The sequence below is a fragment of the Cryptomeria japonica genome, chromosome 8, assembly GCF_030272615.1.
Source record: "Cryptomeria japonica chromosome 8, Sugi_1.0, whole genome shotgun sequence".
NCBI classification, from domain to species: Eukaryota; Viridiplantae; Streptophyta; class Pinopsida; order Cupressales; family Cupressaceae; genus Cryptomeria; species Cryptomeria japonica.
The window spans coordinates 478,249,140-478,263,175 of NC_081412.1; the positions used below are offsets into that span (position 1 = coordinate 478,249,140).

Consider the following 14,036-nt stretch of genomic DNA (forward strand, 5'->3'; position numbering starts at 1 on the left):
AATTAATAAGGGAACACAAGAATCCAAATCGGGCAAGGACCATTGTAATTAGCAACCATAAACCAAGATCGGACCTGTCATATATCAGATCCAGATTCCACATACCAACAGCTAATAACATTAATTTAATAACTATCATGGTGGTATATGTTTAACCCATGCACTATATGCTAATATTTATATAATCTGTTATATATGCTGAACATAAAATACATATGCATGATTATGAATCTGTTTGTAAACCCCCATCATTTAGGGAAGGAAGGAGGTGTAAGTTGGAGGGGTAAGTATGAGATCGCCATCTAAATAGGCCACCTTGAGTGGATGTCCATGATGCCTGCTACTGGGGCCAAGAGGGCTAAGATCCACTCTTGGGCTTTGATAGGATGATTAAGAGGCTCCCTATTACGATCTTCTTTCCGACTCTACAATGATTGATTATTGATCTTAGGGGATGAGGCATGGATAGGGAAAGTAGGTACAAGTACTTGACTAGGTAGACCACCCCAAGTGGATGTCCATGTTGCCTGCCATTGGGGCCAGAGGGTGAGTGTTCATTCTTGGACTTAATGCGGGGATGGCTTTGGGCAGACATATCATGCTTCCTCCCCCAAACCCTAACATGTTTAGTAGGGAGTAAAATTGAATTTGTCTATTTATTGATGTAAGATGATTGCATGATATCATCTAACCCTAATGATTGGAAAAGTATGTATACACACACACACACACACACACACACTTTGTTATGATTGCATGGTTTAAATCAAGGATCATCTTATTAAGAAGGATATTTTATTGCTAAAGATATAACCCTAATCCTATTTTATCTCTTGCTTTATTGCATTTGTGATTCTAGGGCAAATTCTAGGATAAGTCTAGAATGGGACATCACAACTTCCCTCCACCTTCTCTATTGTAGTTGTATCACCAATGTTGACTTTCTTTCATCTTTTAGTCAAGACAACTAAATGGCATTGTACAACTTCCATTTTTTTTGTTGCACACCTAACAAATTTGCTAATTATATGATTTGGTCATCCACCATAATTGTTCACCGTACGGCACAATTAGCCTCTCTTGATTAGAATTTTGTTGTATGATTTGTTGGTTTTACATTCAACTGTTGCCCGTATCGTCGTACGACCCTTGCGTTTTGTTGTTACTACCATAATACCTTTCATTTTGTTCCCATCGTACAATCTCCTACTATTGTTGTATGACTTGCTTTAGTTTCTATTGTCCAAAATGCAAACCATTCAGTTGTATGGTCATTATCGGTTGCTACTTATCCTTTCGTAATTGGCTCTTACTTAAAATGTAGAATGGGTGTACACAAAGAATGATTCCTATCAGTTGGTGAATTATCCAATAGTACATCCATTGCAGATGGGGATATTGAACAAAATTTTCTTGATGAGGATAATCTTGAAATGCTTATAGTACTGTTTGGGTTCAATGTTGGATAGTGTGATGTATTTTCTAACTCTATAGTGCAGTAAGATTTTGTTCCTTTTTTGTTCTACTTATGCTCTGCTTATGAGAAGCGTTGGCATTAAGGTTCTCTTTTGTGTACAGTGCCATCACAAGTTTGAAGAATCTGACCTAATGCTGTTTAATGCTCACATGTTTTTTGTTGTTGTCCGAGAGATGACATTTTTCTGTTTTGGGAGATGATATAGTCAACATACAACGCCTTTATTATGTTTCTCATTCTATCTGACAATGTGGTAACCATTAATTGTTTCTCAGCTTCTGGGTAGTTATAGGAGTTGGTTGATAGATGGTTCTGTTCTTGTGGCAACTGTTGAGTCTTTCAAATAACCTTTATATAGTTAAGGAAATTAGTTTGATTCTTGGTTCATTATTTTTGGTCTATTTTTGTAATAACTTAATGTGCAAGTAAAGATATACTTTTACTACTCTGTTTGGTATATATGCCTATCTTTGTTTTTAATTCAAATTTTAATTTTATTAGATAGAAGAGCAAACAACTTACTTCTTAATAAGTTAATACCAGCAGCATTCTTGCTTCTCACATGTTATTGTTCTCTTATTTTTCTCTTAAATTGAACTCTTCTGTTAATCTTCTCCAGTAAATCATAAATCTTTTGTGCTTCAACAACAAATTTTAAATCCACCTGAAATGGTTTCTTAGAGGCCGATTCACCTTTTTATCCTGACGATGATATGATATTATCGGTTCAGATAAAACATTATCTCGCTTGTATTTCATTGATATGTGAAGAAATTACATGATGCCATGATTTGCTCTACATTGATATGAAACTTTGGATAATAGTCTACTGTTTTTAAATTGCATCTTGCCAGTTGAATTATGCCAAAAATGTGCCCTATGATTAAAATTATATCCTTATGCACGCTCTGAATTTTAGCAAAATGTTAAGATGATATTTTATTATTTTAATTTCATGTTCTGGAAAACATTTTGTATGAAAATATTTATTTGTATTGTCACATTCATACTAATCATTTGCAAATAATCATATAAACTGGAGGACAGAACAGGTTGGGCATCCCATTCTGATGACTGAGTGCCTCTGTAATCCAAACCAGTCCCGCAGTAAAATGGCAGAGCTTCTATTCGAGACATATGATATCCCTTCAATAGGTAATTTACTATTTCTATGTTAGAGTAAACACTTATAAAATAAGAACTGCCCAATTAATATGCTGTGGTAGTTCTTCATTAGTGCTGCTAGTGATGGATTTTCTATTTGAGGGACGTGCAAGAGCATCATAAAATGTTTTCTTTTCCATGATTTCTGTGTGTCAAAAGCATGATGTGTTTGTTTTAAGATGACATAGCTTGTAATAATTAGGCAATTCTTTTGCACAATAGGTATCTGTCGAAGAAATTTATGTTCCTTCTTATCTATTAATATGGCCATGTTGCAGCTTTTGGAATTGATGCTGCCTTCAGCTACAACTACAATCAGCAAATAGGAAACTGTGATGATGATGGCCTGGTTGTATATTCAGGCCATAATACAAGTCATGTTATTCCAGTAAGTTCTCATCACTGGCTAAAGAATTTTGGTTTACAGCAGAGTAGGTTGCTACTGTAAATGTAGATTTATAAAATTGGATACTTAATACCACTCTAAAAGTTTGAAAGGAATTCAAATCAAAATGGTAGAACATGGAAGATGGATGCTGAATGATAAAACAAAATTCTTTAATTGTTCTTGTCCTGGTCTTGGCCTTTTGACAAAATCTCGTAGTTCCATGAAGTTTCTTGATGGGGGAACAGGGGGAGGTGGAGACGGGTGTTGGGGACCGGGGGACCAAGGGCCTAAAATTGGGCATGGTGAGGGGACAGCAGGGGGATGACACGGAGCAGTGCTGATATAAAAATAGAGGCAAATTGAAATCTTCAAGGCAAAATCTGCAATATAACATCTCTTTGAGTGCCCCAACTAGTTTTCACAAAGTTAAAGGTTGCAATCAGTATGTAATGGCATGTGCCATATAGCAAGTGACCTAGCGGCGTCCCCAACAAAGGTGGCAGAAGTGGTGGTGCTGTGAGGGCATGTTTTTTCCAAGTCCCCAAGCCTTGGAAACAGGGCTACAGGGGATGCGGGTTTTTTGGGAAGTGGGGGGGGGGACGTATCCCTGCAGAACACTGGCTCCTTTTAATATTCCATAGCTTTTATTTTCTGTTTTTTTGTACCACTAAATATTTTGTCTGTGCTTTACTCTTTATCAAATTCTTATTTGCTGATCTACTTACATCTATCCTCCACATGTATCTTGAACAACAATTTAAAACTAGGAAAGAGAAATATTCACAAGTAGATTGAATTTTTGTGCTAGAAGTGAACTGAATTTACAGGTGAAGCAGTAAAAAATACTTATGATGTTGGAAAAATATATACAGTTTTATCTTTTCATTATTGGTGTATTTTATGGTAAATATTGAACAACCATTAAGAACTGGAGAAAAGAGAATAGTTAACAAGTGAAGTGGGGAAATATCTATTTCGCAAAATTTGGGAACTTATATGCCAGAGGTCAATTAAATATCTAGGTAAGGCAGTTAGAAGTACTTATGATGTTGGGAAAAAACATACAGCGTTTTCTTTTCATTACTGTTGTACTTTATGGTTTCTTCAAGTTGCTTTGTTTACTAACACTGTAGCATAACTGGCATCTATGAGAAACATATTCTTTCTGTAATTCAATTGGGGATTCATGGCATAATTAAGACGAGCATGTGTCTCATACCATGATTTGCTAACATCATCAACACATGTAACATAAACATGAAAGAAAAGGTGGGATTGAACTCAAATTTGTGTAAATTGGGACCCTGAAAGCATGTGCTGGCCTTGTGCATGCCCAACTACTTAGATTTATTTCAAATATATTGGTCTTTATCAAATCCTATAGCTCCAGTTATATATTAAACAAAAGTTCAATCGATTTTTCTTCCTTTAAAACCCCAAGATTACATATCCAGGATTTAATGTAGGGTGTAGGATAATTACGTGTTGCTGAGCAATCACCAATTTAATGAGCTCAGAAAGAGACTAAGAACTTCTTTTCAGGTAGTCAAAGCATGTACATTAGGATTTTTCTAAAATTCATTTTGCTCAATTCTTTTAATTATTAAGATTTGTAAAGCTAGAAGTATAATGGATTGTGCAGTATGATGCTTTCATCTTTATAAATTATAGTATATTGAGCAGTCAAGACAACAAAAGTGGCAGAGAAAGCATTGGGTGCCGGTGGATTACTCTTGCCAACATTCTTGTTTTCCTTTCAAATTTGTGCCTCTTCTTGAAACAATGCTTCTTATAGCTAATTTGCCAGTTCAAGCATGTGTGCAGGTATGAGAACTAGAACCCGGTACGGTGGCACACAAATGTTTTGCCCCTTAGGTCTGGGTACAATATATGTATCTGCTCAAAATTATAAATTATAAGAACAATGATACTAGTAAATCCATAATTGCCAAAAAAATAGAATATTTAAATACTTCATATTCATAATTTGCAAATATGATAATACTCAAGTTTCAAAATGTCATTATACAATGAAAATTCAAATTACAATCAATATTTAATATTCATATTCTTCTTCATTAGAAACATCAAGGTCAACATTTGGTTCAATTTCATTTGAAACACAATCAATTGGATTGCTACTCACACTAGCTGTGTCAAGTGCAAAAGCTGCCGCATATATAGAGACATTGGCAAGTTGTGCAACTGTAGTATCTAAATCAGCACACTCAGGGGTTAGATTCCAATTCTTTCTCACACCCTCATTGTATTCAGATTTATTATGTGACAGGAGACAAAGGTTGGAGTGTATGTAGACCAAATACTTTGCTTTTCTTGTACCCAAATGATTATGCTTGACCGAGTGGATGAAGGAGTATGTACTCCAATTCTACTCAGCTGAAGAACTTGCAAACTGTTGAGTTTGCATACAAAATTCACTATTTAATTTTATAATTCAAGAATGAAAGCTTAAAAGTTAAAACATAAATTAAAATTATATTAATATAAAAAATAATATATAGCATGGTAGCATCAAATGAAAAACAAGAAAAATAAAAAATAAAAATTATATACTTGGGAGAGAATTTTAATTGTAAGAGGCTGGAAGAAAATGGAGCCTTGACCATGTAGATACCACCACTCATCAACACTTCCGCTATATTTATCTAGAAGAGCGGAAACATCCTGATTTTTTGAAGCGATGAATAGGCCAAACTCGCTCAAGACAATACTTTGGATTTCTTCATTGTCATTTCCCCACCAAACTAGGGCTAGCAGCCCATAAACAAATTGCAGCTTTTATTAGATCAGATCGTGGCCCTTATATCAGTTAAACCTAGGCAATGAAATAAAAAGGATAACAACGATTTATTGTAAGGGGCCAACCTAGATAAGAAAGGATATCATTATTAAAAAAGTTCATTGTAAAAGGGCCGACCTAGGCAAGAAAGAATATCATTATTAAAAGAGTTCATTGTAAATGGCTGATTTAGGTAAGAAGGAATATAAAAATCAGCAATTAATTCAGAAAAATACATGCAGATCTTTATGAAGGGATGTATGCCTTGCTATGTGAAGAGGTGTGACTCCCTCTCAATTTAAGATATAAAAGGGGAAGATCAATTTATTGGAGGGGCATCTATGAAGGGATCAACACATCTATTTGGAATAGAAATAAAGGGAAATAAAATAGAAAGGAAATTGAGACCTAAAGTAGAATTTAATGTTGTCTTAAGCAATAATATTACCATGAAATAAGTTTGAATTTCCTTTCTATTTTATTTCCCTATATATATATATATTGTAGAAGGTGAGTAATTGCAGCTATTTGTAAGTAATATTATTGCATCTCTTTAAGTTGTTTACTAGCATTTCATATAGAAAACTCCTATAGGAATCTATTTTGAATTTATTAGAAATGTCTTGCAAATAGGAAGGATGGCCAACCTTTGGAGTTTAGGAGATATCAAGCATGCCACCACAAGATGGATGGACCAAAAAACTTGCCATGCTCATGAGCTAGGGGTGTTGAGGACTAGAAATCTAAACATTTCCTTGGGCTTGAGGATCATACCAAGCACACCACCTCAAGATGGATGGACTAGAAATCTTGCCATGCTTGTAGGTTGGGAGGCAAATGGGTGCTCCTTGGATTGATTGAGGAGGATGGTGTGCCTCTAAGGTGGACTGAGGGATGGAGTGGACTTGAGATCTTGCCATGTTTGTGAGCTGAAAGGAGAATGAGTGCTCTTGGGCTTGAGGGACTTTTCAAGTACACCACCCCGAGATGCGTTCTCGTGGGCTAGGAGGCATATGAGTGCTCTTGGGCTTGAGGGTCTTCTCAGAATCTCAAGTATGCCACCTCGAGATGGAGGGATGCGGATCCACCCCTCTTGCAATACATGGACAACCATCCTTGAGATTGTGGTTTGCAAACATTTCCGATGCATTACTAATATAGTCACTATAGGAATATGCATTGAAATAATTATTAATGCTATTGATGTATTTTGATTAAAATATGAATGATGTTTATATGTTATCATGATTTCTTAATATTTAATGCTAACATAGTGAATTAGATGTTTCATGGATTATTAATAAATGATTTTAATGTCTATATCTAATGATTAATATTGTTTGTAGGACATAAATTAGGATTATCTTATAAAGGACATTTCTAGTGGGTAATTTCATAGTTTGCAGACAAGGACTTGGAGAGTACTTGGCAAGCCTGAAATTTTTAACTCGGAGAGAACTCAACAAATACTCGACAACTTAGAAAGTACTCAATTAAAATCCCTTAAATAAACATTTTTTTTTTGTAAAATTCCTAAGTTATTGATTCTTCCCTAGCTGCCTCGGGTCCTGGTCGAAACTTGGTTCCCCGTGGATTCCGCCCGAATTCATCATTGGAAATTGAAAAAAAATTCGTCGCCACTCGCCAAAAAAATTCGTATAGCTAGAGTTACAGGGAAAATGGATTTTGAAAAACAACATTTCGGTGGTTTCTGGCTAGCTTGTTCGATTCTTTAGATGCTGTGTTGATCGCTGCAAGTGTTTTCCGGCTAGCCCAATCCCGCGACCCAATCCCGCGACTCCGATATTGTGTCAATCACGATAAATGTTTTGTTTTTATTTGAAGTCTTTTGTGTTAATTTCAAAATGTTCTTTTGTTATTAGGGCGCATACACTTAAAACAAAACATTTTGGTGACGATTCTTTTGTTGTTGAATGATTTTTTAAATTAAATTTTTATTCAATATGTTTATTCGATTGCCGTCATTTATCTTAAATAATATTTAGTAAAATATGTTATATTTTATATATTAATTTTAATTTTTTCATAAATTCACATATATAATATTATTTTATATATATATATATATATTGTTAGAGTATTCAGGTATTTACTTGATTAATTAAACAATATTTGTTTAATTATTGAAGTTCCTTTTATCTCTTTTACACTTAAGCTAACTTTAGGTGCATAATAATTAATTCTTTTATTAATTATTATGTGCAAGCCTAGGTTTTCCCTATTAGGGTTTCTTGACCTATTAAAGGTTGAGTTTTTTCTTTTCTTGACCTATTATTGACAATACATTTTTGGAGATTATTGAGCTCTCATCTTTTGGAGCATATTTTTCCTGTGTTTTTGTTCTTTTTGTGATTTGCTTCCTTGCTTCTTGTAACAGGTTTTTCAGCTTGCAGAGATCATTTGGGCTCCTGTGGTGTTGTATTTTCTCAACACCAACATGGTATCAGAGCTTCAGATCTGCAGCTGCCTATTCTTGTTTTGAGAATTTTTGCATTGGAAGCAGATCTGGGGTTTCAGAAAGTTTTTTAATGCACCTAGGGTTAGGTTCTTTTTTTCTGAGCACTTTGGGCCTAAACGGACCTCACCATCGTGCTCAGAAGGCCTGAAAACCCCTATGGTCATATAAAATTTGACCTATTTTGGTTCTTGAGCCTCGGGGAGTATTTTTCTCTAGATCCAGGTCGTACGGCCTTGGCACGAAGTTCGAGAATTTTTTTTTTTGCCTTTCTACGGCATGCAGGCCGGATTTTGATTTTTTTTTTTTTTTTAAATCTTCAAAAAAAAAAAAAAAAAGGGCACAAAAGTTTTTGGCAAAATTTTTTTTGGGGGGGTTCCCACGGTACGCAGGGTACTGTGGGGCCCCTGCCTTGTTGCAGGCCTTGCCGGCCCCTGCCGTCCGACCCCCTGTCGGCCTCGGGCCCCGACCCCTGCTTCCGTTCTCGCCGGTCGCCGCCTCTTCCCGACCCCTGGCGCCTGCAGGACCCTTGTTGCTGCTGCTCTCCTTGGCCGCCGCCGCTCCCGGCCGCCGCTGGAACTCCGGCCCCTGGCACGCCGCCGCTGCAGCAAACCCTGGCCGTCGTCACTGCAATCCCTGGCCATTGCCCGACCGCTGCACTTCCTCCCCGCCAACACCTTGCTCCTCGCCCAGCCCTTGCCACTGCCGCCGTCGGGAATCGCCATGCTACTCCGGTCCTGCAACTGCTGTCGTCGGAAACTGCTCCGGCCACCTCCCGTCGCCTGCTGCGCCGCCGGAAACCGCCGCCCAGACATAGCTGCCCGCAACCGGGGAGCCACCAGCTCGCCACCGGAGCGCCACCCATTGGCCACCTCTGCCCGAACAACCACCAGACTACCCCTTCCTCTTGTTTTGAAGGGGGGTTTGGTTTTTTGGCCATATCTTGGGCATATGGAGTCGTTTTTTCGAAAACGAATAGGCATCAGAAAGCTGGTTCGAGCCGGACCTTATGGTGTTGGTAATTTTTTCCAATTTTGCTGTTTGATTGTGTTTTTTTCCAGTCAAATTGAGGTCTTGTTTTTGCACTCCGGGAGCCATAGAATGAGCATCCGACCTCCGTTTTTCGAAAAATTTATATTTTTGGAAAGCGTGTGCTGTGTACTTTCTAGCCATATGAGTTTTATTTCCAGATTCTGCTCCATGCATATTTTATTCAGTTTTTTGCTTTTCAGCACTCTGGTGGATATCTTGGTTGTTTCAAGGCCTGGGATCTCTTGTCTGGTTCAGATGTCTCTATTTTGGTTCTCGTTTCTATTTCCAGTCTTCTTATCATTGTAGCTTGTATTTATGCAAACGCACTGAGATAAAGTGCCATCATGCATTGTTTACTTGGGATCTTGCACATCTTGTGCCTTATTGTACGTGCACTATTGATAAAGTGCCATGAGGGGGTTGATGTTTGCCTTGTTTGCCATCTACCTTTGTCTAGTGAGTGTTCCTTTCACGACATTCACCTCATGATGTGTGTCAAGTGAGTGTTCCTTCCACGACACCATGTACTTTTTCTCAGCACCTTTGATGTTCCTGGTTCTTCGTCATGCAGTTCTTCTTGGCTGTTCTTTTCAGTGTTCTTGTCCCTCTCCTTTAGCATTATGGGGAGGTTTGTCCTGCTGGTTCTAATGCTTCTATGGTTCGATTGATCAACTCTTCAGGCTTTGGTGTTTTCATGCCATTTGTATCTTCGATTTCAGTTGTTTGCCTTGTTTGCCATCTGATTTGAGTAGTGTCATTTGAGGGCACTCATACAGATTATAGTCTTCTCTACCTGGTCATGTTTTATTTCAGTGGAGGTTCTCCAGATCAGCAGTTATTCTTTGACAGAGTTTGTAGGTTCTTCATGCTTCAGTGGTGTTCTTTTCCATCTCTTTTTGGAGTAGAGTTTTGTTCCCATGTGGTTTTCTCTATTTCTCTAGTTCATAGAGATTTTATTGTATTTGGGTACCTAATCAGGCCTTGTTGCCAGGACCCATCTTTATTGCTTTCAGTAGCTGTTTTAGGTTTTAGCTTCTCCCTAAGTCTAGCTTAAGGGGGGGTGTTAGAGTATTTGGGTATTTACTTGATTAATTAAACAAATATTGTTTAATTATTTAAATTCCCTTTATCTCTTTTACACTTAAGCTAACTTTAGGTGCATAATAATTAATTCTTTTATTAATTATTATGTGCAAACCTAGGTTTTCCCTTTTAAGGTTTCTTGACCTATTAAAGGCTGAGTCCTTTCTTTTCATTGTATGAAGAAGGATTATTATTGACAATACATTTTTGGAGATTATTGAGCTCTCATCTTGTGGAGCATATTTTTCCTGTGTTTTTGTTCCTTCTGTGATTTGCTTCCTTGCTTCTCCTTGTAACAGGTTTTTTAGCTTGTAGAGATCATTTGGGCTCCTGTGGTGTTGTATTTTCTCAACACCAACATATATATATATATATTATAATATAATATAATATGATATGATATATATTATATTATAATATATATGTTATAATATTATATGTGTGTGTGTGTGTACGGATGTACCCGTACTGAAGGAATTTTTTTTTTGCTGTACCCCCAAATCTATACCCATACTCGTATCCGTACCTGACTTGGTAACTTAGTAAAATTTAATTACAAAATGTATTAAATTAAAAATTGACTTCTGAAAAGAGAAAATGCATGGTTTTATAGCAAAAGCATGTGAAAAAAACTTTTAACTACCGTTTAAGTTTTTGATTAGGGGAAAAACAGGTTTTGAGGGGACCTGAAACCCCATACAACTGGTTTTGGAGGGACCCGAAACCCAATAGATTTTATCGGGATCTAGAACCCAACAAAGTAGGCTGCTAAAAGAAATAAACTATGAAAAACCGCAGCCAAAATCTAGTAAAGATGACTAAAACCAGCAACAACCAGCATAGTCACGCCACACCCAACAAAGCTACAGCTCCAAACTATAGCACGAGACAGTAATAATCGAGGGTATACCAAGCACCCTCAGCCAACTATCAGGGTTTTGAAAGGTACCCCTAACCTTCAATAACAACACCAGATTACAGCAGATATTCATACAATTTGAATCTGGCCAGTAGGGGTTTTGAAAGGCTCCCTCAACCTTCAAACTGGGTTTTAAAATGGAACCCAAAACCAGCAACCAGGGGTTTTTCCAGGCACCCTCAACCTTAAATGATGAGCTCAGAACTCCAAACATATGATTTTCCCCAAACCAAAGACAGCAGAAAGACAACTATGCCCTTTAAAACTATTAGCAACCGTCCTGCCTATAGGAAAAACCAGGAGCCCCCAACTAGAAAAAGGGGGAACAAAGACCCCAAAAACCAGAAGGAAGGAGGCCAAACCAAGAAACAACAAAAAGGAACCAGTCCAGGAGACGAGCTGGGAGTCTGGAGAAAAGAACTTCCAGCCCCATCCAAGGAGACTCCCAAGAGAAAAGAAACCAGCATCCATAGCCAGCAGCAAGAGGAGCTCCAAAAGTTGAAAATCCCCAACATTCCATCTCTCCACCTCAATAGGAAAGAGCTCCACCTCTACAGGACGAAGAATGAAGCAGAAAGACAACAACCAACACTCTCCAGCAACAAGCAAAAACCAGCCCTTTCCCCTCCACCAAATATCCACCTCCATAGGAAATATGGTCACCTCTAACAGACAAGGAGGGGAAGAGAGCAAGAGCCAAGAAACCCCTCTCAAAGGTTCACACCAAAGACAACTCTGCAAGAGGAGCACCAAAAGTTGAAAATCCCCAACATCCCATCTCTCCACCTCAATAGGAAAGAGCTCCACCTCTACAGAACGAAGAATGAAGCAGAAAGACAACAACCAGCACTCTCTAGCAGCAAGCAAAAACCAGCCCTTTTCCCTCCACCAAATATCCACCTCCATAGGAAATATGGTCACCTCTAACAGACAAGGAGGGGAAGAGAGCAAGAGCCAAGAAACCCCTCTCAAAGGTTCACACCAAAGCCATTTCTCCACCTCCATAGGAGAGTAGCCTAACAGAGAAGAACTGAAAAAGGAAGCTCCTTTGAAGAACCAGAGCGCCAAAGGCCAGAACAACAACAAATCCTCAGCTCAAAGGAGAGGAGAGAACACATAGAGCCTCTCCACAAGAGATCCGCCAGGGTCCCAGATCTGCCCAAACACCATCAGGAAAACACCCCCCACTAAAGAAAGAGCAGAAAAAAGACCATTGACAGGAACCACCGCAAACCCCTGATGACCAAAAACAGAGGCCACAAAAAACCCTTGCCAAAATGCCTCTATTGCTGAAGCAGCCTCCACTCCTTCCTCAGAACCAAACTCCTCCACCCACCATTCCAGCAAAGAAGAGCCACGAAGAGCCCCATCAGAGGGCTTAGAAGGTGAAAGGAGGAGAAGGATGAGATCATCCTCATCCGCAACATTGTCTTCCCCATCTTCAGCAACTCCTACGTAGGAAACCCCTCCCGCTCCCGCTCCCTCTCCCGCCCTCCCGTGCTCCATTTTTGGGGTAAGATCCCATGTTTTTTTGCATCTATAAAAATGAGAGTTAAACTTGTGAAAATTCCCCCAACAAAAAAAATAGAGTACTTGGCAATTTGGAGAGTACTCGCAAAGTTTGAAACTATGGGTAATTTTATATTAATAAATGTATCGTATTTCTTATCTTGATCTGAGATTGTTGTTTTAGGGTAAAAATCAGGAATATTCCAAAAGGGGACATTGCATTCATTTGTATATATGTTTCTAAATGCAACCTTTTAGCTAGCAACAACCTCTCCATCTCTATATGGTTCCAACCTCCTTGGCAATCAAGGTACCTCTTTACTATAGTACTTTGGCGACAAAGCAAACGCTAAGAGATGTGAGGGGGTGGTCATCATGTTCCAACAATCAACGATAATCTTTTGTAAAATTTTGAAAAGTGTTTGCGTTGGGTTAGGTTCCTTGGCCTCTATTATTACTCTTATTTTCTCCACCATGGAGTCCATGCCATCATAAATTTCACCCAAAGATAGGCGAACAATATAAGCATAACTAATTATGCTCATGATGGGCTTAGTGAAATTCAAAACATATTCCACACAAGCTTGCCACTCATCATCTAGGATCAATGCTTTTACTTTTTGGGCTCTTTTTGTGCTTGACTACCTCCATACACTCCATAAATTGTTGATGATTGTAGAACTCAAGGCCTCTCACACCTTCACAAGTTGACTTAAGATGATTGTTTGAGATGCAAATTGTGTTTCAGCAACCTAACATGGTATAAAAAAATACACATCACATATCAACAATAAAATAGAAAATATATTAAAAAATAAAATTTAAATTACGTTCAACAACTTTAACTTGAGAAGGTGTTGAATATGGCTTGTGACATATGATGATTAGTCACAAATATTTTAATCTACCTGGCTTCTATGTAGACTTGTTTGACCCATTCAAATTGTGCGCTGATGATTTGAATTATAAAATTGAGTGAGTGGACTGCACATGGTGTCCAAAAAATGTGACTATATTATGTAGCCTCCACCATAGACCTAGTTTGCCTACAAATTTTAGCGTTGTTTGTTACTTGGACAACATTTTCAAACCCCACCATTCTAATGGATTCTATGAGGATATTGGCAATGAAGCGTGCATCTTTTACTTGCACCTCACAATCCATTGCCTTCAAAAACATCATCCCTT

At 38.0% G+C, this 14,036-nt stretch overlaps 1 protein-coding gene across 1 annotated transcript in view; it reads left to right on the forward strand.

Annotated features, from left to right (window-relative positions):
• The window catches only part of LOC131043746 (actin-related protein 5), a 167,665-nt gene that overhangs the window by 115,027 nt on the left and 38,602 nt on the right, over window positions 1–14,036 (forward strand). The window contains exons 5-6 of the mRNA XM_057976976.2: window positions 2,525–2,632; window positions 2,920–3,029. Coding sequence (XP_057832959.1) covers window positions 2,525–2,632; window positions 2,920–3,029 — 218 coding nt within the window. The remainder of the gene's footprint in view (window positions 1–2,524; window positions 2,633–2,919; window positions 3,030–14,036) is intronic.